This window comes from Artibeus jamaicensis, unplaced genomic scaffold (assembly GCF_021234435.1).
Source record: "Artibeus jamaicensis isolate MK-2021 breed Jamaican fruit bat unplaced genomic scaffold, CSHL_Jam_final contig_311, whole genome shotgun sequence".
NCBI classification, from domain to species: domain Eukaryota; kingdom Metazoa; phylum Chordata; class Mammalia; order Chiroptera; family Phyllostomidae; genus Artibeus; species Artibeus jamaicensis.
The window spans coordinates 14,156,715-14,183,199 of record NW_026521717.1 but is presented as its reverse complement, the minus strand read 5'-3'; the positions used below and the strand labels follow the sequence as shown (position 1 = coordinate 14,183,199).

The window sequence follows — 26,485 nt, the reverse complement described above, 5'->3', positions numbered from 1 at the left end:
TTATTAACAACCAGACCTAAAACAAAAACAAAACTAAGCAAACAACTTGAAGAGGAACAGAACCACAGAACTGGAGATCATGTGGAGGGTTATCAGTGGGGGAGTAGGAGGGGAAGGGAGAGAAAAGGTACAGAGAATAAGTAAAATAAATGGTAGGTAGAAAATACACAGGTGGAAGTTAATAATAGTATAGGAAATGTAGAAGCCAAAGAACTTATATGTAAGATCCATGGACATGAACTAAAGGGGGGAATATGGAGGGGAGAAGGTGTGTGGGGTGGAGGGGAACAATGGGGGGAAAATATGACAACTATAATAGCATAATCAATAGAATATATTTTTTAAAACAAACTATAAATTATTACACTCATATTATTACCCTACCAACCACACTCAAGCAAGACTTACTTCTGCCAGTTCCTGTATATATAATAAAAGGACAGACTCATTTTTTAAAAGATATTCATCCAAGTTATGGAGATGAATAAGCAAGATGGCTCTTACTGGATGCCAGTGGAGAACCACTCCTTCTGCTCCTCCTATTGGAGTTGCTAATAGCTCCAAGCGATATGGTTCCTGCTCCTCTGGGATGAGTCTTTAGAATGCAGATTTTGTTCTACTGTCCAGAATATGCTTTCTAACAAGCTCCCCAGGTAATTCTGGTTCACAATTTGAAATGCACTGGGAAACTTGGTGAAAGCAACTGATCTCAGAAAGAAGCTTACGTGGTTCAGGCAATACATGGAAATGTGTAGGGATGTTTTAATTGAAAGAATTTTTCTCTTTATTTTCCCCTGACATCTCAAGAGACATTTAGATCTCTGCCTTAAATACAATTGACACACTAAAGATATTTGTAGCACTATTTCTGGAACTGAAAACACTGAGATGATGTGAAAGTGTTATATAACATAATCTTTGAGGCAGAGCTAATTTTGCTTATTTTTGACATTGTTGCCAAAAATAAAGATAAATTTTCCAGAAAGTTTTCATCTTCTGCACTTTTGAAAATCTAAAGTCCCCAACCTGCCATTTTTCATCTGCTCTGCAAAGCTTCTGTGTGCCAGTGCAGGCTGGGGATGCCCTTAGTGGGGGCGCCAGAAATGGTTCCTGACTTGCACCCTTGCTCAGCTACCTTAGATGTTATTTCTCAGGCAGGGGTATGCAGATGTACAATTTTACTATGTCAAATTCCTTTGGCTGTGTTTTTCCAGATTCCAGTTTTTCTTCTTCTAGAGATTCTAGTGGACAACAAAAGTAAACAATAAAACAGAATTAGAGAGGCAAAGGCTACATCCATGAGCATAGCCCTCATGAGCCCAGGGTTTATTAAGACTTGTCCCCATTAAGAATAAATCCATCTGGACAGTTTTACCTGCCACCCAACTCTAGAGGCAACATATCAGAGTTCTGTGGATGACTTACATTGATGCCCTACTCAATTACTTTCCTCAAAATATCATACAAGCCTAAGCACAGTACTGCTGCTGCCCTGCATCATCACTGTTCTACTCCTATTCACAGTGTCCAGGTTCTAAGACTTCTCCAACATTTCTAAAAGTAACAGGAGGTGACTTGCATGTGCTTGGGTATGTCCATGGTCCCTTTTGAGAGTTATCCCATTGGTCTGCTCTGTCAGACCTGTGCCTCTCCAGCAAGCATAGTGTTTTCCTTCCTGTGCCACCCAGCATCTAGCCCCCCCACCCATGTCTCTCTTTCTGCTTCACCAGGCACACTGCTTGCTGGTGGCTACCCTTAGCCCTCTGGACCACCCAGCCATATGGAGGGGAAGATTACTGTCTTCCTTTGTGATGTCCCAAGGCAATATGGCTTGGGTCTCCAGGGTGTGTATATAGAGAAACAGCCATTATTATTTTTAAAATAAAATACACATAGCACATAATTTACCATTTTTGCCATTTTTAAGTGTACATTAGGTATATTCATAATGTTGTCCAACCATCACCACTATCTAGTTCCAGAACTTTTTCATCACCCCAACCAGAAAACTCTATACTGGTTAACCATTAACCTGTTTTCTGTCTCTAAGGATTCACCTACTCTGCATATTTCATATAAGTAGAATCATACAATATGAGGCCTTTGGTATCTGGCTTCTTGCACTTAGCATCATATTTTCAAGGTTGCCCTTTTTTATTTAACTCTTTGTTTGCTCTCCCTGGGACCAGGCTTGCACCAGACAACTGGGCTAAGGGTGGGTTTGAATAGCCACCATTAACATGCCCTGATCAGGACTCCTAGTCCCTTTCAATTATAAGCCCCCACCTGCTTCCTTCCTCCTTAGCATGAGACCTGACCCTTCTGTAAATATATTTCTGTGAAGCTACTCTTGTTCCCAGACATGCCCAAGAGTATGTAAACATTAGCCATGAATAATGGCTTGGGCTCCTTCCAACAGACTCTCAAATCAAAGCCCAGTTTGCCAACCATGGCCACATACGCCTTAATCTGAAAAGGCCAAGAAATGCTGACATTGAGATCCCCACTAGAGTAATGATAATAGCATGTTATACTTTATGTTAACAAAAGTGAGGGTGTTGTTAAGAATCACACTTTCTTTAGTATTTGAATACTATTTTGCTTTCTGTGAATCCTAAGGTGTTTCAAATACCTTGCTAAGTAGAAGACACATTTGTATTTCTTCAGAATATTTCAGGTATTTGCACTTCACATAGGTTTTATGTTATTCTTTTACTTTCCTGACTTGGAAGTAGTCTTATGTGAATCCCATTCAACATAATTCTCATACTTCTGCTGATGTGGCTCACTTACATGTGTGGATTCCTAAGGAAGTCTTTAACAAAAATTCAAAGTAAGGATTTTTTTCTAATTTACAATGAATATAAAGAACTGAACAAATGGAGAAATGCAGAATTCTTGGCTAATCCTATGTCATATTAAATTATTTATTGGCCAGTATAATAGACTAACCAGACATAGAGGAAACAATCACAAAAAAATTTAAATAACAGGAAAGAAATTAAATTCTTTAATTTTTCATAAATAAAATCAAAGTTTTACACCCCCTCCAAATTGCCATTTTATTTGCCAATATTCCCTATAGTTCAAATATGTTTTCAAACATTCCTAACTTGTGTCCATATCTCAGCATGCTTTATACAATTAGCCATTTAAATGCTTCATATTTCAACATTTAACATTTTCATACTATTACGTAGGTGGCTTTGGCATTTTTTATACAAGCGTTGCATTACATTGTCACACAACCAAAGAAATGCTTTTCTTTGTATTCAGGATATACCTGAATATATTGTATTATCTGTGATTTTTCACTTTCAGATGCCAAATTAATTTATGAAATGCAGAAGTCTAGGTTATGAATTTCCAGGTAAGTTGCAGGCCATGGGAAAGAAACAGCCTATGTGAACTCATAAAAATAAAGAAATAGAGACAAATTGGAGACCATGTCTTATTAGCAGGTTAGGGTCCAGTGCACCTACCCATCTGCCAATATCTATCTGCCAATATCCTCCAGTCTTTCCTGTTTCTAAATGCTGATTTAGATAAATGCTTTCCTAACCAAAATGAAACAGGGTGGTGTTTAAGTAAACCATAAAAATAAGCACTGACATATGTGCCCTGAAAGATATAAGGACAGGTTTGGTTTGAATCAGACAGGAGGCCAGATGCCATCAGTTTCCCAAAGTGTGTTAAATACACCCAAAAGAGACATCCAGTCCCACTCCCCCCAGAATCTTCCAGACTGCAGAAGTTCCTGGGAGGTAAGGATTGAGCTGGGCTCCCAGATCTTCAATTAGATGTAATTTTTTACAGTAGGAGCTGGGGAAAGGAGAAGAATGGCAAAACCAAGCCATACTCTTCAAGTCCCAATAAATGGGATGATGACTTGTTATTTTTACTATATAAACTTCATTTCTCCAGTTTTAGGTTGACAGCAAAATTAAGTAGAAAGTTCAAGCATTTGTACTGACTGTGTATTGTCCAGCTTCTCTCATGCACACCAGCTCCACCTCTAGAGTTCCAGAGCACTCTGGATCTACATGCAAGACAGGACACACGCCCACACTGACAGTCTGAGCAGACCTAGAGTAATTCATTGACCCACTGAGGACTGGCCATCCCAGCGGTCCAACATGGAAGCCCTGCACATGGTACCTGAGAACACAGAATGGTGTTTAGTGTCCCTGGGAACTGTCAAGCTATCATTTTACCACTACAGCCAGGACTTACTTTAAACAAACCTGAATCTATATTTAAAATCTTACTTACACCAGGGATTAATGGGAGTGATCCATCTTCCCACTACTTCACAAGATAGGTTCCTTACCTTCTCTGAGGTCTAAAGTCATTCAAAACTTTCCAAACCTCTGTTCCATGCAGTCCATCCTCCAAATTGTCCTTCAGAAATATCACTTGAGCCATATTGACTACTGGATGTTTCTCCAGCCCAAAATACCCTCTCCTGGCCATTTGGTTAGTTTCCATACTGTTGACCACTTAGTCAATTAACGGATATGTGTTAAGCATCTATGATTAGCAGGACTCTGTAACAAGTTACCTCCATGCCTGATCATTTCTTATGAGTTTATTGTATCTCCACAAATAAATTATAAACTCCTAAAAGTCAGGACTATATATCCTTTTAAAATACTATATATTACCTGGCACAGTACTAGTGCTTATCTGTTACTCAATAAATTTTACAAAATGATTCTTAACTTTACAAAGATACTCAGTCTCTAGTTGATTGATGTGCAGAGAAAGTTCTCTAGGTGTTCTCAACTTATGGGTCAACAAACCAGAACATATTTGTGTGAAGCAGGTATGTGATATGTCAGTTTACATAATCACCAGGTTTGTTTAAGAAGCATTTTTTAAAAACAGTGACCAGTTTAATGTTGCAAACAGGAGTTAATACCTTTGGGAATCTTTACAAATTCTAGGTAAGGGAGGAGCAGGAAAACATTGCAGGCCTTTGTGTTTAACATTGATCCTTATAGTTATTTATAGCCTTTGTGGAAAGCTTTTAGACTGAGATTCAGGCAGAGAAGGAAGTGAACTCATAGCAGTAATTTTCTCTAGACCATTCTTTGGCCAAGCTAAATGTCTTTCTGCTTCAGAAATTGTTCAGTGGTAGATGGGCATCTGAGAACAAATTTAGTGTTCTCAGTGTAAAGACAGCTTGTCCCACAAACTCTTACTTTTCACATAACAAGAAAACCTTGAAAGATTATTTCATTCTTTCAATTCCCTGTGTGTCCTTGAGGTGCTAATGTGTCTAGTCACCACGGTGTACCGCTCAAAGTCACCTACTATAATCCTCCCAGTTTGGGGGATCTCTGTGTCTTTGATCAGCAGGCAAAAAAAAAAAAAAAAAAAAAAAAAAAAATCAGGCTCAGGATTTTGACTCTGCCAAACAGAGAAACATGTACTATCTTTAAATTAAAAAAAAATAAACTATAGACACTTGAAATTAACATGTGTAAGCAAATTGGCAGAGGTCTAAAGTAGCAAGTGGAAATGGCATGATTAATGGCAATGATGATGAAAAGATTACAAACTCTTCAGTTCCCTGTTCTTAACCCCAGTCAAACCTTTACCAAAAGAATTCAAGTCATTGAACTTTAATCTAAATCAAATCTTGAAAGCATAAGTGTATTTCTCAAGCATTGTAGAAAGGAAGAGAAAAAGTATTTAAACATGTTTAACGAAACATGTTTCTAGCACATCCCTTTGGCTTGTACTGCTCAATATCTTTCAGAGTAATACCTTGATGTGGTACCTTCTTGTCCTCCTTAAGTCTTAAAATTTTTCCAAGAAGTAACTCCTTCCCCAAGTGCCTCATAGGTCTTTTACATACCAAAGAGCTTCAGAGTGAGAGGGTAAAACTTTTTCTACAGGCCAGCCTTCTCAGCTCACACAGGGAAAGCTGACAGACACAGCAAGATGCTTTGTGGTGTTTGTTTCACCTTCACGTTTCTTTCTTTCCTTGTAGCTACCTCATCCCTGAACTCCCAGCTCCAGCAGCTCCAGCAGCTCCAGCAACTCCAGCAGCAGCAGCCGCAGCCGCCCCCTCCACGGCCAGGCAGCCACCCACAGCCAGCCCCACAGGCGCCCCCGCAGTCCCAGCCCTCCCAGCCCACCCAGTCCCAGCCTACCCTGCCCCTGCAGCCACCAGCTCCGCTGTCTCAACCCCAGCAGCTGCAATCCCACTCCCACCTCCAGAACCAGAACCAACCGTCTCCAACACAGCAGAGTTCAAGCCCCCCTCAGAAACCCAGTCAGTCTCCAGGACACAGCCTTCCATCGCCGCTCACGCCACCCAATCCTCTGCAGGTATGATCCCCGCCCCAGCCCCTGAGAACCGAAGACCTTCCCACAGGGTTGTGCCATCCCCAAAGGTAGAAGGCCAGTAAAACTTAACATCCAGTTCTGCAGTGTCTAATTCAAATTGATCTCTTAGACAAACGGAAGAGGAAGTAAACAGCAGGCAACTGGGGATGCATGTGAGGGAAACAAATAGAACCCCATTGATGTTACCCTCCAAAGGATAAATGTTATCTGTTTCCTCCTGTGAGAGGCCAGCACTGTAAGTGCACTTGTAGTCTGTAATAATTCCATTTTATGATACTTTCTGAAGGCAGCAAAGATAGCATCCAATTAAAATTATTACTGGCACAGTTTTGTAGCCCCGTGGAGAACTGTATCTCCTGTCCATGAGGCATGGTGGTTATTTCTCTATATTATGAATACAACAGTGTCTTACCTTAAGTACTTTGTGCTCTTTTGTTCCTATTTTTCTAAAGACTCTCTGGGGTTAGGAGGGTAAAGAAATTAGCCCCAGTCTTATGTCCCAGATTCCAACCATCACTCCATGGACTAACAAGTATTCTAAATTCATACCCAGAGCCTCAACAAATTTGCATCATAAAAATTATACAAAAATAATGAGACTTCTGTATATTTACCGTATTTTGCCATGTGTACTGTGCACTTTTTTGCCCAGTTTTTTGAGGGAAAAATAAAGATGCACATTATACATCCTTATTTGTTACATGGTATAATGGTTACATGCCAGGAGTATAATAATCCTGTGTATAATGCACACAAAAATGTGGGTGTCTGTTATACACAGCAAAATACATACTTTATTACTGTGAAGATTCAGGGCATGCAAAATAGATATTTCAAGCCAATCATGAAAACTCATCTTCAATCTATTATCACTGAGGAGCAATTCAGGACTATATAACTTTATAGTTTAGAAAACCACTCTTAACTTAAAGTCCTTTAAAATAAATTAGCTTTAAAACATAATGACTATGATATCAACACATCAGATCCAGAAATTAACAGCTCAGTTTTAGACTTACATAATGATGTTCCCCAGTGAGATCTCAGACAATTTAGTACCTTTAGAGTGCAGTGACAAAGTCCCACAGAGTAAGCAGCTCATGCACTCATTTCAAATGCCAGCATCCCCACTTCTTTTCTTTTTCTTTTTTAATATATTTTATTGATTATGCTATTACAGCTGTCCTATTTTCCCCCTTCATTCCCCTCCACCCTACACATCCCCTCCCACCCACATTCCCCCCCTTTAGTTCATGTCCATGTGTCTTAAGTACTTTAGCTTTTATATTTCCCATAATATTCATGCCCTCCCCCTGTCTATTTTCTACCTACCATTTATGCTACCTTTTCCCCTTCTCTCCCCCTCCCACTTTCCTGTTGCTAACCTTCCATGTGATCTCCATTTCTATGGTTCTGTTCCTGTTCCAGTTGTTTCCTTAGTTTGTTTTTGTTTTAGGTGTGGTTGTTAATAATTCTGAATTTGCTGTCATTTTACTACACATGTTTTTATCTTCTTTTTCTTAGGTAAGTCCTTTTAACATTTCATATAATCTGCCCTTCCATTCTAAATAAAAGCTTTGCTGGGTAGAGCAATGTTGGATGTAAGTCTTTGCATTTCATGACTTAGAATACTTTCTAGCCCCTTCTTGCCTGCAAGGTCTCTTTCAAGAAATCAGCTGACAGCCTGATGGGAACTCCTTTGTAGGTAACTCACTCCTTATCACTTGCTGCTTCTAGAATTCTCTCCTTCATTTTAATCTTGGCTAATGTAATGATGATGTGCCTGGTGTGTTCCTCCTTGGGTTCACCTTCTTTGGGACTCTCTGAGCTTCCTGGACTTCCTGGAACACTATTTCCTTTGCCATATTGGGGAAGTTCTTTATTATTTTTTCAAAAAAGTTTTCCACTTGTTGCTATTTCTCTTCCCCTTCTGGTATCCCTACAATTCAATGTTGGAGCATTTAAAGATGTCCTGGAGTTCTAAGCCTCTCCTCATTTTTTTGAATTCTTGTTCCTTCATTCTTCTCTGGTTGAATATTTCTTTCTTCCATCTGTTCCACTCCATTGATTTGAGTCCCAGTTTCCTTCCCATCACTATTGGTTCCCTGTGCATTTTCCTTCATATCACTTAGTGTAGACTTCATTTTTTCACCTAATTTGAGACCAAATTCAGCCAATTCTGTGAGCATCCTGATCACCAGTGTTTTGAACTGTGCATCTGATAGGTTGGCTATCTCTTGGTCACTTAATTGTATTATTTCCGGAGCTTTGATCTGTTCTTCCTTTTTGGCCATTTTTTTTGGTCTTTTTGTGCCTGTTACATATGAGGGGCAGAGCCTTAGGTGTTCACCAGGGCGGGGCAACCCAGTGGCTGGGTTGTGATGCTGTATGCAGGGACCAGGTCTGAAAGGGAACAATGGTACTCACTCCACTCTTTCTTGGACCTCTGTCCCTTCCGCTGCTTCCCCCAAGCAAACTGGGCCTTTCTGGTGCTGATTCCCATGTGGGTGGGCTTGTGTACATTCTAGAACCTTATGGGTCTCTCCAACGAACTCTCTTGTGAGGCTGGGAGTCTCTCCCTGTGCCTCAACCCCACAGGTATTTTCAATCAGTGTTTTGAGGCTTATTTCCGGGCACTAGGACCCTGGGTTGTGCAATCTGTCTCCCTCCACAGTTACTTGCACAGGAGTGTGGGACCACTGCCCAGTCAGCCAGCTGCCTTGTGCGCAATACCCTGCTTCTCAATCACCACCTTGCTGGGTCTGCCCGTTGCCACCCCACACCCAGGGTCTGCCAGCTGCTGCCTGGATGCCAAGGGTCTGCCCAGTGCCACCTTGCTCACCTGGGGTGCCTCATGCACCTGGTGTCACCAATTCCAGTGCCAAGACCCCTCTCTGCTCGGGGGCCCTACTCCACCTGCCTACTGGTCTGGATGAATGTGTCTATTACAACTCCTTGACTGTCCAACTTTTATACAGTTCAATTTTCTGTCAGTTCTGGTTGTTATTTTGTTTCTAAATTTTTGTTGTCCTTATTTTGGTTGTGCAAGGAGGCACAGTGCATTTATCTATGCCTCCATCTTGGCCAGAAGTCCAAGATGGTGGGGCACACAGACCTCTCCACCTTAGGATAGCAATAGCAATTGCACTCTTAGGGAAAAATAGGAAAGTATACCAAATCACAGTAAATTGGTACACAGGCAGAAATGCAAGTAGATAATAGACTTGGTATTTTAGAACCATTTTTTTGTTATGTTTGTTATTTTAGAGCCAACTTTTTTCCTATGAACCCAACTGGATTCTCCATGGTGGCCCAAAGCTTTCCTAGAAATGAAAATGTTTGGGGGAGATGAGTAATTGTGTTTTGCCTGGCATTTGGGTCATGTCTACTTTCAACTTGAACATTTTCCTGAGTGGGGTTTGAAGATGTATTTTTTATTTATTTTATTTATTTTTTTAAACTTTTTTATTGATTATGCCATTACATTTGTTCTATTCCCCCCCTCCATTCCCCTCCACCCTGCATACCCCTCCCCCACCATTTCCCCCTTTAGTTCATGAACACGTGTCTCAAATTCTTTAGATTCTGTATTTCCCCTACTATTCTTACCCTCCCCCTATCTATTTTCTATCTACTGTCTATGCTACTTATTTTCTGTACCTTCTCCCCCCTTCTCCTCCTCCCACTCCCCTGTTGCTAACCCTCCATATGATCTTCATTTCTATGGTTCCGCTCCTGATCTAGCTGTCCTCTTAGTTTGCTTTTGTTTTAGGTGTGGTTGTTACTAACTGTGAGTTTACTGTCCTTTCACTGTTCATCTTTTTTATCTTCTTTTTCTTAGGTAAGTCCCTTTAACATTTCATATAATAAGGGCTTGGTGATGATGAACTCCTTGAATTTGATCTTATCTGAGAAGCACTTTATCTGTCCTTCCATTCTAAATGAAAACTTTGCTGGGTAGAGCAATCTTGGTTGTCGGTCTTTGGTTTTCATGACTTGGAATACTTCTTTCCAGCCCCTTCTTGCCTGTAAGGTCTCTTTTGAGAAATCTGCTGACAGTCTGATGGGAACTCCTTTGGAGGTGACTGTCCCCTTAGCTCTTGCTGCTTCTAGGATTCTCTCCTTCATTTTAATCTTGGCTAATGTAATTATGATGTGCCTTGGTGTGTTTCTTCCTTGGTCCAACTTCTTTGGGACTCTCTGAGCTTCCTGGATTTCCTGGAAGTCTATTTCCTCTGCCAGAATGGGGAAGTTCTCTGTTATTATTTGTTCAAATAAGGTTTCCACTCATGACTCTTCCCCTTCTGGTACCCCTATAATTCGAATGTTGGAACGTTTAAAGATGTCCTGGAGGTTCCTAAGCTTCTCCTCATTTTTCTGAATTCTTATTTCTTCATTCTTTTCTGTTTGATCATTTTTTTCTTCCTTCTGGTCCACTCCCTTGATTTGAGTCCCAATCTCCTTTCCATTACTATTGGTTTCCTTTGTATTACCATTCATTTCAATTAGTTTAGCTTCCACATGTTTCTCTAATTTGTGACTAAAATCAACCAGTTCTGTAAGGATCCTGATAACCAGTGTTTTGAACTGTGCATCTGAAAGACTGGCTATTTCTTCATCGCTTAGATCTATCAGTTCTGGGGCTCTGAGTTGTCCTAGAGCCATTTTTGGTCAATTCGTGCCGTTAAGTAAGCGGAGCGAAGCCTTAGTTGTTTACCAGGATGGCGCGACCCAGGTCGCTGGTTTGTGACGCTGGGGGCGGGGTCAGAGCGGGAGCAATGGTGGTCCTCTCCGCTAGCCCAGCCCGTCCAGTCACACCACTTGCCCCGGGCCTGTTTATGCGATGGGAATTGTGCGAGCCTGCTGCCCCGCACACGCTTCCTTCCTCACTGGTTTATCCGCACGCAGATGCACGACCGACCGCAGACAGCCCGCCACGCCTCTTCCCTGTGTGCTCCCTTAGCTAGCCCGCGATATGCGCCTTCAGCTGCTCTCGCACCACCCCTTCGGGGATTTTTTCTTGCCAACCTGCTCCGCTGCTGGCTTCGCTCCTCTTACCGGTTTAGCTGAGCATTTAGTTGTCTTTGGACTCCGTATTGTCGATTTTCTGTGTGGCTTGGTTGTTTTTATTGTTGTTAAAATAGTTGTTCTTAGATTTGGTTGTGTACAGAGGCAAGGTGGTTCCACCTATGTCTCCATCTTGGCGGAAGTCTCTGAAGATGTATTTTTTTAAATATCACAAATATAAGACAACATAATAAATACCTTTGACATAGGGCTGAAATGATAGACTTTAAAAGTCTTCATTGTACAGTGTTGGCCTCTACCACGTACTAGATATGATCAAATTTACAAGATGCATGATTACAGCAATCCTCATGTTTTCAACATTTGGAATTCAACTCTATTATCCCAAAGAATGGATTTAATGCTTTTTAAGAGCAGTTAAATTACATGTACCTGTACACCATGTGATTAAACACTTCTTACCAAGCCATCAGAATAAGTGAAATTACAAAAACAAAACAAATCCTATCCCACTCTGAGAGAGATTACTCAGCTATGTCTTTAGTTGTTGTATGTAGTCCAGTAGTCCTTATAGCTGAGTACAAGCTTTGAGTTATGTTTACATCAGCCTTCCCTGTACACTTTCAGCTTATAAATCTCTATTGGCCAGTGAAAGCCAAGTCAAGACAACCCATTAAAATGTCTGTGGACAGTACTTTAGATGAGGTGACCACTCAGCCTCAGGGAAATAAGTTGTATTAGGAGAATTTGTCATAAATGGAAGCAGTGAACTTTGAGTGGGGGGGAAATGTGTCCTAATCACTCTTGGATAGCAAAACAGTGTACAATTTTAATTTCATTATATAATCTTGATCTGGATAAGGACCCCATACGCATAATAATGTTGAAATAATTATCTCCTTTCTATGTCCTTTGAGACAACTTTTCTTCAGACTGTTCCTTGGGAGTTTTTATTTACACTAAAGAAATTCTAAACAGTGTGTAAAAACCCTAATGTGTGCTTATTCCTTCCTGGGTGATCTGGGGATGAAGAGGACATGATCATGGTGCTATGGGAAGGGGGAGCTTGAGGATTTGAGGCCTCATTCTAGTTCTGACCCTGCTTCCAACTAGCTCACAAGTTTGGACAAGTCACACTGGTTCTCTGGACTTTGTTTTTTTCATCTGTTAAAGGTGTAGGGTGTATGATTTTTTTAATCCTTTTTAGACCTATGATTCTGTGATTGAAATATTAGCAGCCCCCTAAAATTCTACCGGTTATCAAAATCCCAATGGTCTTAAAGATTCTGTGAGTATTCTTCAAGGTCAGGTTAATTTCTTCCCACTCAGCTGGGTGGCAGGTTGGAAACAGAGTCAGGACAAACATAAGTGGGATAATAATAGCACAGGCAGATTTTATCTTAGCCAGGGAGTCCGAATTAGAGTCAAGTTTTTATCCTCAGAGAGTCACCACTGTAAGCTGTGGTCCCAGATTGCTTTTCCATACCTATACATTAGAGAAGCTTAAGAAACCAAATGCTGCATTTAACCTTGGCCTTCTACATACCACCTTGTGTGGCAGTAAGCAGAATCATCGTTCCTTTTTCTTGTTATATTGTACATTTTAATAAATAACAGAGTGGGAGAGAGTTCAGAGGAAGCAGCTAGGGGAGAGAAAGCTATCTGTGTTTGTATGAGAAATGAGGAGTGTGGTCACCACCTCAGAGGTGAAGTTACTCAAGAGATAGCATAAAATCATTCCTGACTACGTTCATTTGCTAATGTACAGGTCTTGCTACCACTCAGGCATCCAAGACTAAAATCCTCTGTTATACAGTAGGCACAGCCTCCCTTGTGACCTTCTCATTAAAGATGTTTTCACACCAGGAAATTTTCAGTACTAAGTTCTCAAGTGGATGAGTGGTAGAGAGAGTGGTACATGATCACTTTTTAAAACTAAAAACCCCAACCCTTGAGAAATAGACCTAGACCTACATGACTTTTATCTTTTTGAAAGTAAGTGGTCTCTAATCATTGCTCCTTTTTAATAGTAAAGGCCCAGTGTCTTGGGCCAACCCCTTCTCTACCCAGCAGTGTATCTTAATCAATTCAACATGGTGTTAGTCAAAGCTTTGTGGCTCTAAGTTTTTTGTCTATGAAGGGATAAAGTTATTCAGTAAATACTTTCTAGAATTCCTATTCTATGTAGAGTTTTATGTTACAAATCCCTAAAACTGTGTTGAGTGATCTATGCAGATGCAAGGGGAGAAAGAAATCATTTTCTCTACTCATCATAGATTCTCAGGCTGGGGCTCTGTAAATTAGACTAAGAAAAGACAGATGAACAAGCAAGAAAGTGAAGTTTATTGACATGCATAACACAGGTACACGTGGGAGCTTTCAGTGATGAATAACTTAAAAGGGGTGGTTAGAACTTGGGTTGTAGTAGTATTTTAACAACAGAACAATATATTTTTATTTCATTTATTTACTTTTTATTTTATTGAATTTAATGGGGTGACATTGGTAAATAAAACCTCACAGTGTTCAAGTGTGCAACTCAATAAAACATTATCTGTGTGCTGCATTGTGCATTTACCACTCAAAGTTGTATTTTTGTCCCCTTGCCCAATTTATACCTCCCATACTCCCCTTTCTCTGGCTATTACCATACATGTGCTATATACATATATGCATGTGTGTGTGTCTTAATCCCTTCATATTTTTTCACCCAGCTCCTCAACCTCCTTCACCTCTGACAGCTGTCAGTCTGTTCTATGTATCTATGCTCTGTTTCTATCTGTTTGTCAAATTACTATGTTGATTAAATTTCACACATAAGTGAGATCATATGGTATTTTCTTTCTCTGACTGGCTTATTTCACTTAGAATAATAATTCCCAGGTCCATCCATGCTGTTGCTGAAAGATTTCCTTCATTTTTACAACTGAGTAGTATTCCATTGTGTACATGTACCACAGCTTTTTTGTCCACTCATCTACTGATGAGCACTTGGGCTGTATCAAGATCTTGGCTATTGTGAAAAAACACTGCAATGAACACAGTGGTGCATATTGTTTCAAATTAGTGTTTTGGATTTCTTTGGCTATATTTCCAAAAGTAAGATTACTGGGTCAAAGGTAGTTCCATTTTTACTTTTTTTTTAGGAAATTCCATATTCCATACTGTTTTCCACACTGGTTGCACCAAATTTCACTCCCACTAGCAGTACATCAGGGTCCCTTTTCTCCACATCTTACTTCTTCACATCCTTGACCATACTTGTTGTTAATTTATTAATGATGGCCCTTCTGATAGGTGTGAAGTGATATTTCAATTTACATCTGCCTGATGATTAGTGATGCTATTGCAGAAAAAAAGAAAAAAACTAAGGTACATAGGAATAAATTTAATCAAGGAGGTAAAAGACCTGTACTTAGAAAATTATAGGCTACTAAATAAAGAAATTGAGGAAGATACAAATTAGTGATAAGTGGAAGCATACCATAGTCATGTATTGGAAGAATTAACATCATTAAAATGTATTACTACCTATTGCAATCTATAGATTCAGTGAAACTCCCATTAAAATACCAATGATATATTTCACACATCTGAAACAACTATTCCAAAAATTTAAATGGAACCACAAAAGACCCTGAATAACCTCAGCAATCTTGAGAAAGAAAAACAAAGTTGGAGGGGTCATAATACTTGATATCAAACTATGCTACAAAAAATACATTTCTAGAGAAGTGACAAGACAAAGGAAAAGGACTATGAGCTCCTAGAGATGACAAATTTGTGGAAGGCAAATATGTGGAGAAACTAATAGTAGATAGGGTTAGTTTTAGCAAGACTTGTTTTACAGGTTTTCTGGTGCCATCTCTGCACTGATGAGGACCTACAGTTGTCTCCAATAATTAATATCTGTACTTCCTGATAGAGAGAAGAGGGACAACACTCTTACAAATTTGTGTTCTGTTTTTAGGTAAATAGATGATGGAGATCTTTTCTTTTACCTGCTTTTCTTAATTGTCTTCAGCTCAAAAACTCCTCATGACACACTTTGGGATGGTATATTCTGCTACCTTAAACAGGCATATTCATATAACCCTTTTATTTTCATTGTAAATTCTAACAGAACTCTGACATCTTCACACCTACGCAGGGCTAAATCTCTTTGTAGAATTCTCCCAGCCTGGACCAATACTAAGGTAAGGCAAGTGAGGCACTCATCTGAGATGTAAAACTCAAGGTGCACCCAAACATGCATCTTTCAGTTACACTCCATTCAACTGAGGCACACTGGCCAGAGCCATTCTGATTTTTAAAAATACTGAATTAAATATCAAATTAAATGTTACTCATCTTTTCCTTAAATTTAATTTATTGATTTTAGAGTTAGAGAGAGAAAGCAAAACATCATTTTATTGTTCCACTTAGTTATGCTTTCATTGGTTACTTCTTGTATGTGCCATGACCAGGGTTGAATCTGCAACCTTGGCATATTGAGGTTACACTCTAACCAAATGAGCTACCCAGCCAGGGCAGATGTTACTGTGTTTGGGAGCACAACTTTAAATTTTGTACCCCTGGTGAATGCCTAACTCACCTCACCTAACCCCTCCTAGCTTGGCTGCCCCCTGTGTAAATTATTAAATTAGTAACTATTCTCCAAGGTCAGTGGAATTCTGTCCACTATAAATTTCAACCAGATCTTGGATTTTACTTTCTTGTTCAACTTGAAAATGACACTAAATTTTGTGCATTATAAAAGCACAAATACATGTTGGATAATAGATAGGGCATCAAGGTGGGATGGAAATCCATCCTCCTTAACTGTGTATTGTGCAGGATTAACAAACCAATCATTTTTTTATTCAATTCAAATGTTAGAACAATCAAGTAACTTTTTTGGCTGACATTTTATACTGAACTTATTTAAGGTTTTATAAAATTGAGCAAGTTTGGTGAATATGATAGATGTAGCCAACTTTCTCTCACAGCAATCCAAGCCCTGAGAATCTTTTAAATACTGGAAGAGTCTACACAGACTGAGTAAGGCTTCCTCTTGGGCTAAAATATCAAAAGGCACTTTATTATTATGGATGAGAAAATTCATCCAAACCCAGAGAGTTATCTTGAAGATTAAATATAACATACTGATGAAAATGCTTTTTATGCTATATATTTGCTAAGAAAATGTTGATCATACTACAGATATGAACAAGTATGAATTTATTTCTGTTTATACTACCATCCAGCAAACTGAGAGCTTCATTCATTATTCACTCATTCAGCAAGAGGTCAGTGGGAAATGGGAGTCCCTTTACCCAACTTTATTCAGCACTCAATAAAATAAACAAAACATATTTACCCACACTGTCTACAAAGACATTTTTTCCTTTTATGAAAGAAAGAAAATCTCCTTTAAAAAACCCTCAGTTCAACATTACTGACATTTCAAAGAATTTATTACAAGCATTTGAGATCCAGGAGGAACAACAAAGTTTATATTGCTTTGAGAGTGGCAGGGGGGAAATTAGTTTACCAAGAATATACTTTATATACTGCAGTGCTTCTTTGTCACTGTCTAGATTTACCATTCCTGGGTGCTACTCTGTAGATTAGTCAAATCATGTAGAAAAGGGTTTAACAAAGCAGGCAGCATGTTCACATCACTGATTTTCAAAGCTCACATCAAGTATGGCTAGACGGAAAGGATGCCAGACTTAAACAGGTATGGAAATATTCTTGCAACATTTGAACATGGCAAATTATAACTTCTCAAGAAAAAAACAACACTCCTATGATCATGACAGAGGGAGATCCATGGCCTGTCTGCAGCAAGCTTATCAGTGAGCCTGGAGCCTCACTTGCCATCCAGTCCCATCATTGTCTGTTGGATGAGGCTGATAAACTAATACCGAAGTCTAACTCAGAATGCTTTTGGAACAGTTTTGCCTCCATGTACATAGATGCAGGTTTTAGTGCCAATTTGAGATGCCCAAAATGTGTTGGTTGGCACTTCACTCTGAATGAGCAAAACACAGTCAATATTTATGTTAACTCAATATTCTTGTGCTTTCATGATCAAGTGCAATTTCTCATAATTTAGCCTCAATTCTTTTCCTACAGGTTGAGGCAAATTTTTCACAGGCTTTTAAACTGATTTCCACAGTATAGACTTGCAAGTGACTATTATCCAGGTCATAAAATAGCACCTCTATTGTTATCTACAAACATTTAGCAAGCATCTTTGCAGTGCATTGTGGCCCTAGGGAAGGTCTGCAGAACAGACAGTGTGGTACTATAGTGACAGCATGGTCTTTAGAAGCAGACAGACTTGAGTTCTGATGCAGGCTCTGCTGGGCACTTGGGTGAGGTCAGCCCATCCTTCTGAGCCTCAGTTTCCTCATTGGTAGGAGGGTTGATGTGGGGATTAAATGAGATGACTTAAATGAGAATATCTAATTCAGTTCCTGATACATGGCTGGCACTCTAACAATACCATGGGAATATAAGAATGCATGTGTATACTAAAAAGTTATTCACTAGTACTAAAGAAAAACTCATATAAGCTAGAATGAGGCTATTACACATGTGTTTGGTAGCATTGAGTCAGAGTGGTTGGAGGATATTGTGGAGGAAACTTAGCAGAGGGGAGGTGGAGCACGTACAGCACAGGGCAAACCTGCACAAAGGCCTGGGGGAGAATAGAGAACAGGAAGAAAGAAATGTGGTCATGTTCTTGTGTAATCTTAAATTATTTTTTAATTATATATTTTTGTTTATGCTACTATAGTTGTCCCAAATTTTCCCCTTCATCCCCCTCCAACCAACCCCTCCCACTCCCTCAGGCAATCCCCATGCTGCTGTCAATGTTCATGGGCCCAGTATGTATGTTCTTTAGCTACTCTATTTCTATGCTGTATTTTATACCCCCATGACTATTCTGTAACTACCAACTTGTACTTCTTAATCTCTTCAACTTTTTTACCCATCTCCCCAACACCCCAACATCTGACAACTATCAAAATGTTCTCTGTATCTATGGTTCTGTTTCTGTTCTGCTTCTTTGTTTATTATGTTTTTTAGATTCAATTGTTAATAGATATGTATTTATTGCTGATTTTTAACCCTTTTCTTTTTTAAAAAAAATTAATTTATTTTTTATTGATTACACCATTACAGTTGTTATATTCCCCCCTTCATTCCCCTCCACCCTACCCCCCCATTTTCACCATTACCCCCCTTTAGTTTATGACCATGTGTCTCAAGTTCTTTAGATTCTATATTTCCCATACTATTCTTGTCCCCCCATCTATTTTCTATCTACTCTTTATGCTACTTATTTTCTGTACCTTCTCCCCACTTCTCCTCCTCCCACTCCCCTGTTGCTAACCCTCCTTGAGATCTTCATTTCTATGTTTCCACTCCTGATCTAGCTGTCCTTTTAGTTTGCTTTTGTTTTAGGTGTGGTTATTAATAACTGTGAGTTTGTTGTCCTTTCACTGTTCATGTTTTTTTAACTTCTTTTTCTTAGATAAGTCCCTTTAACATTTCATATAGTAAGGGCTTGGTGATGATGAACTTCTTGAATTTGATCTTATCTGAGAAGCACTTTATCTGTCCTTCCATTCTAAATGAAAGTTTTGCTGGCTAGAGCAATCTTGGATGTAGGTCTTTGGATTTCATGACCTGGAATACCTCTTTCCAGCCCCTTCTTGCCTGTAAGGTCTCTTTTGTAAAATCTGCTGACAGTCTGATGGGAGCTCCTTTGTAGGTGACTGTCCCCTTAGCTCTTGCTGCTTCTAGAATTCTCTCCTTCATTTCAATCTTGGCTAATGTAATTATGATGTGCCTTGGTGTGTTTCTTCTTGGGTCCAACTTCTTTGGGACTCTCTGAGCTTCCTGGATTTCCTAAAAGTCTATTTCCTTTACCAGATTGGGGAAATTCTCCTTTTTTATTTGTTCAAATAAGGTTTCCACTGGTGGCTGTTCCTTTCCCCTTTCTGGTACCCCTATAATTCAGATGTTGGAGCATTTAAAGATGTCCTGGAGGTTCCTAAGACTCTCCTCATTTTTTGAATTCTTGCTTCTTCACTCTTTTCTGTTTGGCCATTATTTGCTTTCTTCTGGTCCACTCCATTGATTTGAGTCCCAGTTTCCTTTTCATCGCTATTGGTTTCCTGTGCAATTACATTCATTTCAATTAGTTTTGCCTTCATATGTTTCTCTAATTTGTGGCTATAATCAACCAGATCTGTGAGCATCCTGATCACCAGTGTTTTAAACTGTGCGTCTGAGAGTTTTGCTATTTCTTCATTGCTTAGATTTATAGGCTCTGGGGCTTTGAGATCTTCTTGAGCCATTTTTGGTCTGTTCATGCCCATTAAGTATGAGGAGCGGAGCCTTGGACTCCAAGGTCACTGGGTTGTGATGCTGTATGTGGGGGCATGGTCAGAGCAGGGAAATGGCAACCCCCTCTGCTGTTTCTCGCTGCTGGGTGAGGAGCAGAGGCTTAGGTGGTTCCCCAGGGCAGGGCTACCCAGGTCGCTGGGTTATGAGGCTGTATGTGGAGGTCAGAGCGGGGGAAATGGTGGTGCCCTCCACTGCCACTCACCACTGGGGCCTGCTGGGACCTGTCCAATCGCCCACTCCCTCGCTTGTCTATCTGTGCATGAATGCACGACGACAGTCAACCCGCAGCCCTGCTCCCTCGCTGTTTCCCTGCGGTCACTCGCTCAGTCGCTCACTAGGTCCAACCCTGCGCCTGGGTTCCTCACGCCTGAGTCCGTCTGACTGAGTTTTCCTGTGCAACCCCACTCTGCCAGCTGCTGGTTTCGCCCCTCTTACTGATCAGGCTGAAGAATTTGTTGTTATCAGACTTCCGAAAAGTTCAATTTTCTGTGTTCTGGCTGTGTTTTCTCTTGCTAATATTTAGTTGTCTCTAAACTTGGTTGTGTGAGAAAGCACGGGGTCTCCACCTATGCCTCCATCTTGGTGGAAGTTCAATCCTTTTCTTCTTAAAGAAGACCCTTTAACATTTCACATAATACTGACTTGGTAGTGATGAACTTCTTTAGTGTTTTCTTGTCTGGGATGATTTTTATCTGTCCTTCCATTCTATTAAATGGTAGCTTTGCTAGGTAGAGTAATCTTGGTTGTAGGTCTTTGCTTTTCATCACTTTGAATATTTCTTGCTGGTCCCTTCTGGTCTGCAACATTTCTTTTGAGAAATCAGCTAACAGTCTAAGGGGGGCTCCCTTGTAGGAAACTAACTGCTTTTCTCTTGCTATTTTTAAAATTCTCTCTTTGTATTTAACCTTCAGCATTTTAATTACAATGTTTCCTGGAATGGGCCTCTTTGGGTCCATCTTATCTGGGACTCTCTGTGCTTCCTGGACTTGTGTGCCTACTTTTTCACCAAGTTAGGGAAGCTTTCTTTCATTATTTTTTCCAATAGGTTTCAATTTCTTGTTTTCTCTCTTCTACTTCTGACACTTATGTTCCAAAACACTAATTTCATTCTTGGCTTCATCCACTCTACTGTTGATTCCCCGTAAGTTGTTCTTTATTTCAATTAGTGTATCGTTCATTTCTGACTGGATCTTTTTTATGCTGTTGAGGTCCTCACTACATTCCTTGAGCATCTTTATAACCAATGTTTTAAACTCTGTATCTGATAGATTGCTTTTCTCCATTTTGTTTAATTCTTTTTCTGGAGTTTTGTTCTGTTCTTTCATTTGGGCCATGTTTCTTTGTCTTCCCATTTGGGCAGCCTCTCTGTGTTTGTTTCTCTATATTAGGTTGAGCTACTATGTCTCCCAGGCTTGATAGAATGACTTAATGTAGTAGGTCTCCTATAGGGTCCAGGGCACAGCCTCCCCTATTACCCCAGCTGGGTACTCAAGTTGGGCCCACTGTGAGGGCTATGTACACCCTCCACCTGTAGTTGAACCTTGATTGCTGTTGGCACATCCAAAGTAAACCACCACCTGTGTTATGTCTGGGTTCACATGGCATTTGCTACAAAGTGATCTGCAGATGGCTGCTACTTGTGCTGGGACTGAAGGTGCCTGAAGAAGCCAAGGTGTGAACCAAGGCTGGATACTGCTAGTGCCAGGCCTGGGGCAACTTACTGAGAGGTACAGGGTTTGCCGAAGCCAGATGCTACTTGTTTGAGAGAATTTAGAAATATCTGAAGCATGGGTCTAAATAAGCCTTTCATATGGAAAAGGCACTGGAAACAGCTTTTGTGAGCCTGAAAGTTGGGTGTGGCTAGGCCTCAGGGAATCACCAGGGTAAGGCAAACAGTAGAGTCTCAGATATGGCACCCACCTGCTGTCTCTGACAGGGCAGTGGCTCAGAAAAGGAAAAATGGCCTCTGCTAGCACTTTTGTCTGGGATAAAGCTGCCCCCCATCTCTCATTCTGATGCCGGACAATTGGGTTCCTCCTTATATGTCTCTGGTACCTTTTAAGCTGCTGCGCTGCTGCTGGAGCTCAGAGGGAGTGAGTCCTAGTAAGTCTGTGCATGGGTCCTCTGAGAGGCATTGCCTGGGATTCCAGCAGTTTCTGTTTTCCACAGCCTCAATCCCCACTGGTTTTTACAGCCAGGAGTTATGGAGACTTATCTTCCTGGCACTGGAACCCTAGACTGAGGACCCTGTTGTGGAGCTAGGATCCTCTGCTCCTGAGATATCCTTCCCTATTTTTATCTGCCACATATCAGTGCGGGACCAGCTAGTTCCATGGCTCCACCCCTCGCATCAGTCTGGGTGTGGTTTCTTCTTTAATTCCATAGTTGGACTTCCATTCAGCTCAGTTTCTGGTGGTTATTAATGATGATTGTTCTGTAGTTTAATTGTAATTTTGATGTGGTTGTGTAAGGAAGCAAACCATGTTTAGCTATGCCTGCTCTAGATCTTGTCTTAAGAAATCCCAGTTCAAAACATACAGCCTTGGTTCTTCACCAATATTATTATAAAATTTTTTTAAATTATTTTTTCTTCTAAATTCCCAGAGTTGTGGTTTTTAGTGTGTGAATACAGATAACCTAATCTCTGATACTCAGTTATCCTAGAGATTACATGGAAAGTTTATATTAGATTATCTTTAAGTTATTTCCAGCTCCACATTCTGTTTATGAAATAGCACAAATAAGGTGGTTTAAATTGCATGAAAGGAAAAAACTATATATGTACAACACCATAACCCATGACACATATGCAGTACTAAAGAAATATGCCTGATAATATCTGATTAATATTTGCAGTGTATTTTGAAATTTGCAAAGTGTATTTTATATGCATTTATTTCATGCATTGACCTCATGGGTTCACTACTCTACTCAGAATAATCACTATCATTTAGCAAATGTATCTGTGTATCTTATATTCTCTAAGTACTTCAGTCTCTCATTTTCTCCTCTCTTCCTTAGAAAAGGCAAAATTTCTATGTTTTTAAATCCTCACCTGAGCATATGTTTTTTTGATTTATTTTAGAAAGGAAAAGAGATCAATGTGAGAAACATTAATTATTTGCCTCCCATACACAACCTGACCAGGAACCAAACCTGCAACTTAGGGATGTGCCCTGACTAGGGATCAAACCCTCAACATTTTGGTGTATGGGATGATGCTTCATTCAAATGAGCCACCTGGACAGGGCAAAAATTATTTTCATTCAGATCTAATAAAAGTGAGTCTCAGAAAGTTGAAGCAATCTTCTCAACATCAGTGATTAAACTTCCAAGATTCTCTATTTATATTTTGCTGCCTCTACAATGATCATTTGGGTTGTTAGTGAAATATATGTTCTTATTTCCTTATTTGGCTTCCAGAATTTTCTAAGACAGTGTTTCCCAAGTGTCTTCCATAAAATATGAGTCCAAAAATATGTATTAAAAACAGATTTCATGGTAGAAAGGTAGATAAATGATAGGAGATAGATAATAGGCGATAAAGATAGATAGATAACATACACTGTTTGTCATTCCTAGCTATTTCTCAATAAACATTTGAATACTGAAAACTAAAAGACATCCTACAGTAAAGGTATCTAGTTAACATGATCTAACCAAAGAATTGTCAAAGTTATGTAACCACTGGACCTTTTTAAATTTTTTCATATAACACTAATTAAAATCCCATAGAAAGTCCTTCAGAAATCATTGTTCTAAGGCTTCCTTCTCTAATTATTGTAGCATCCATACAAATAAAATGTCCTTGCATTTTCTTGCCTAAATCATCATGCAAAAGTCAACACACTGACTCCAATGGACTAGACAGAAGAGAAATGAAAGTTCATAAAGATGTAGAAAGAATGGAAGAAAAAACCGAAAGCAATTGCAAGGAAGGCTGAAACCAAGAATGGCTCTTACATTTGACAACAAGCCAAATCACTTAGCCAAAGTAATAAGGGAAGGTCTGGCTTGGTCGCCCCTCATAGCAGCTGAAGTATTAGAGACCTTGTCCTTAAGATGATGATTTCTCCCCCTCCTCTTCTTCACTCCTCATTGTTTTTCCTATTCACACACTACTCCTACCAGGACATGGAGAAGGGATGAGGAACCACTGGAACACCTACCCCCAAATCCATGGAATCAAAAGGAAGAAGAGAGGGCAGGTCCTAGGCTCACCTTACCGCTACCCTTTCACCTTCTGATTGAGGAATTTCCAGTGATCAAAAGATTCCTTATTACTCTGAGAACCTTGTTTTCCACCTCTGTGTTTTAAAAAGATTTGGATTCCAAACGACAGGTCAAACCAGTCTGAAATCTGTATGGCAATTAGGGACTAAGTCCTCTAGAGTACTACTAAACTGTCAAACTCCATGTCTTTGGGGCATTACTTCTATCTTTGCTCTTTTTCCTGTGTTTTTCTTCTCTTTCATCCCCCACAGTTTAGAACTAAATTCGGACACAAATACTGGGCCCCTTGAGTACAGAGTTAAGATGGAGAAAATCACCATGTTGAAAACACTAGTTCCAGGGTCTCTTCTTTCATGCATCAAAGAAGCCCACATAGCAAATATTCAGGTGCTCCTTGGAGTGGTTGTCATCCAGAAAAGGCAATTCTTTGTCCTTGGCCATTTGCTGGGGATGTCTGTGAGGCCACAGATGAATGCAGCAGTGGATGAGCACTCTGCCTTTGTATGTGACACCTCTCTCTTGGGAACCTGTGGTATGTGTCTAATGGCCCAGGTAGGCCTCCAATCAATTCAAACTCTCCAGCCAGCACACTTTGACTGAACTGTCATTTGGTCAGGATCAGCCTGGCATCACCACTTAGTTTTCTATACCGGAATATACTTGATAGTTTTTTTTTAAAGTAAAATTAGGGATCTCCTTTTCTCAGCTGGGTTCCATCCCCTTGCAGAGGCTGGTGGTTCTTTACAGAGCTGAGCTCTTCATCCTTGCATAGAGGGGCTACAGATGTGATAGTTAAAGAGAACAAAGCAACATGGAGGAGTTTGGAGAGGAGAAGGTTTCGGAGGAACCCTCTTACTACGCCCAAGGAAGCTCTCCTGAGTCTGGCTGGCTTCAAAACTTCTACTTTTTAAATCAGAGGGGAAATAATCTTGTATTTGTATCTAAGATTCAAAACTTTAACTTTTTAATACTTTATACTTATTCTTTTTAAAATATACTTTATTGATTATGTTATTACAATTGCCCCACTTCCTCCCTTCATTCCCTTCTACCCTGCACACCCCCTCCCACCCACATTCCCCCCCTTTACTTCATGTCCATGTGTCTTAAGTTCTTTAGCTTTTATATTTCCCATACTGTTCTTGCCTCCCCCTGTCTATTTTCTGCCTGCCATCTATACTATTTATTCTCTGTACCTTCCCCCCCAACCTCCTACTCCCCTGTTGCTAACCCTGCATGTGAACTCCATTTCTGTGGTTCTGTTCCTGTTCTATTGTTTCCTTAGTTTGTTTTTATTTTAGGTGTCATTATTAATAATTATGAGTTTGCTATTATTTTAGTATACATGTTTTTTATCTTCTTTTTCTTAGATAAGTCCCTTTAACATTTCATATAATAAGGGCTTGGTGATGATAAACTCCTTCAACTTGACCTTATCTGAGAAGCACTTTATCTGCCCTTCCATTCTAAATGAAAGCTTTGCTGGGTAGAGCAATCTTGGATGTAGGTCTTTGGATTTCATGACTTGGAATACTTCTTTCCAGCCCCTTCTTGCCTATAAAGTCTCTTTTGAGAAATCAGCTGACAGTCTGATGGGAACTCCTTTGTAGGTGACTGACTCCTTATCTCTTGCTGCTTCTAGAATTCTCTTCTTCATTTTAATCTTGGCTAATGTAATTATGATGTGCCTTGGTGTGTTCCTTCTTGGGTCCACCTTCTTTGGGACTCTCTGAGCTTCCTGGACTTCCTGGAAGTGCATTTCCTTTGCCAGATTGGGGAAGTTCTTCTTTATTTTTTGTTCAAATAAGTTTTCCACTTGTTGCTATTCCGCTTCCCCTCTGGTACTCCTATAATTCGGATGTTGGAGCGTTTAAATATGTCCTCGAGGTTCCTAAGCCTCTCCTCATTTTTTTTGAACTCTTGTTTCTTCATTCTGCTCTGATCGAATTTTTTCTTCCTTCTGGTCCACTCCATTGATTTGAGTCCCAGTTTCCTTCCCTTAGTTTAGCCTTCATATGTTTTTCTAATTTGTGACTAAAATCAACCAGTTCTGTGAGCATCATGATCACCAGTGTTTTGAACTGTGCATCTGATAAGTTGGCTATCTCTTTGTCGCTAAGATGTATTGACTCTATGGCTTTGAGCTGTTTTTCTGCTTGAGCGATAATGTTTTGGTCTGTTAGTGAGGTTCGAGAGGGAACAATGGTGCTTTGCTCCTCTCTCTATTGCACCTCAGTCCCTTCCGCTGCTCCCCCCTACCAAACTGGGCCTTTCTGGTGCTGATTCCCATGTGGGTGGGCTTGTGTGCATTCCAAGACCCTGTGAGTCTCTTCAATGAACTTTCCTGTGAGGTTTGGAGTCTCTCAGTGTGCCTCAACCCCCACAAGTGTTTTCAATCAGTGTCTTGAGGCTTTATTTTCCAGCACTAGGACCCTGGGTTGCATGATTTGTCTCATTTCCC

At 40.0% G+C, this 26,485-nt stretch overlaps 1 protein-coding gene across 1 annotated transcript in view; it reads left to right on the top strand.

Annotated features, from left to right (window-relative positions):
- POU6F2 (POU class 6 homeobox 2) overlaps positions 1-26,485 on the top strand; it is a 493,389-nt gene that overhangs the window by 318,649 nt on the left and 148,255 nt on the right. Inside the window, exon 4 of the mRNA XM_053662960.1 lies at positions 5,999-6,339. Coding sequence (XP_053518935.1) covers positions 5,999-6,339 — 341 coding nt within the window. The remainder of the gene's footprint in view (positions 1-5,998; positions 6,340-26,485) is intronic.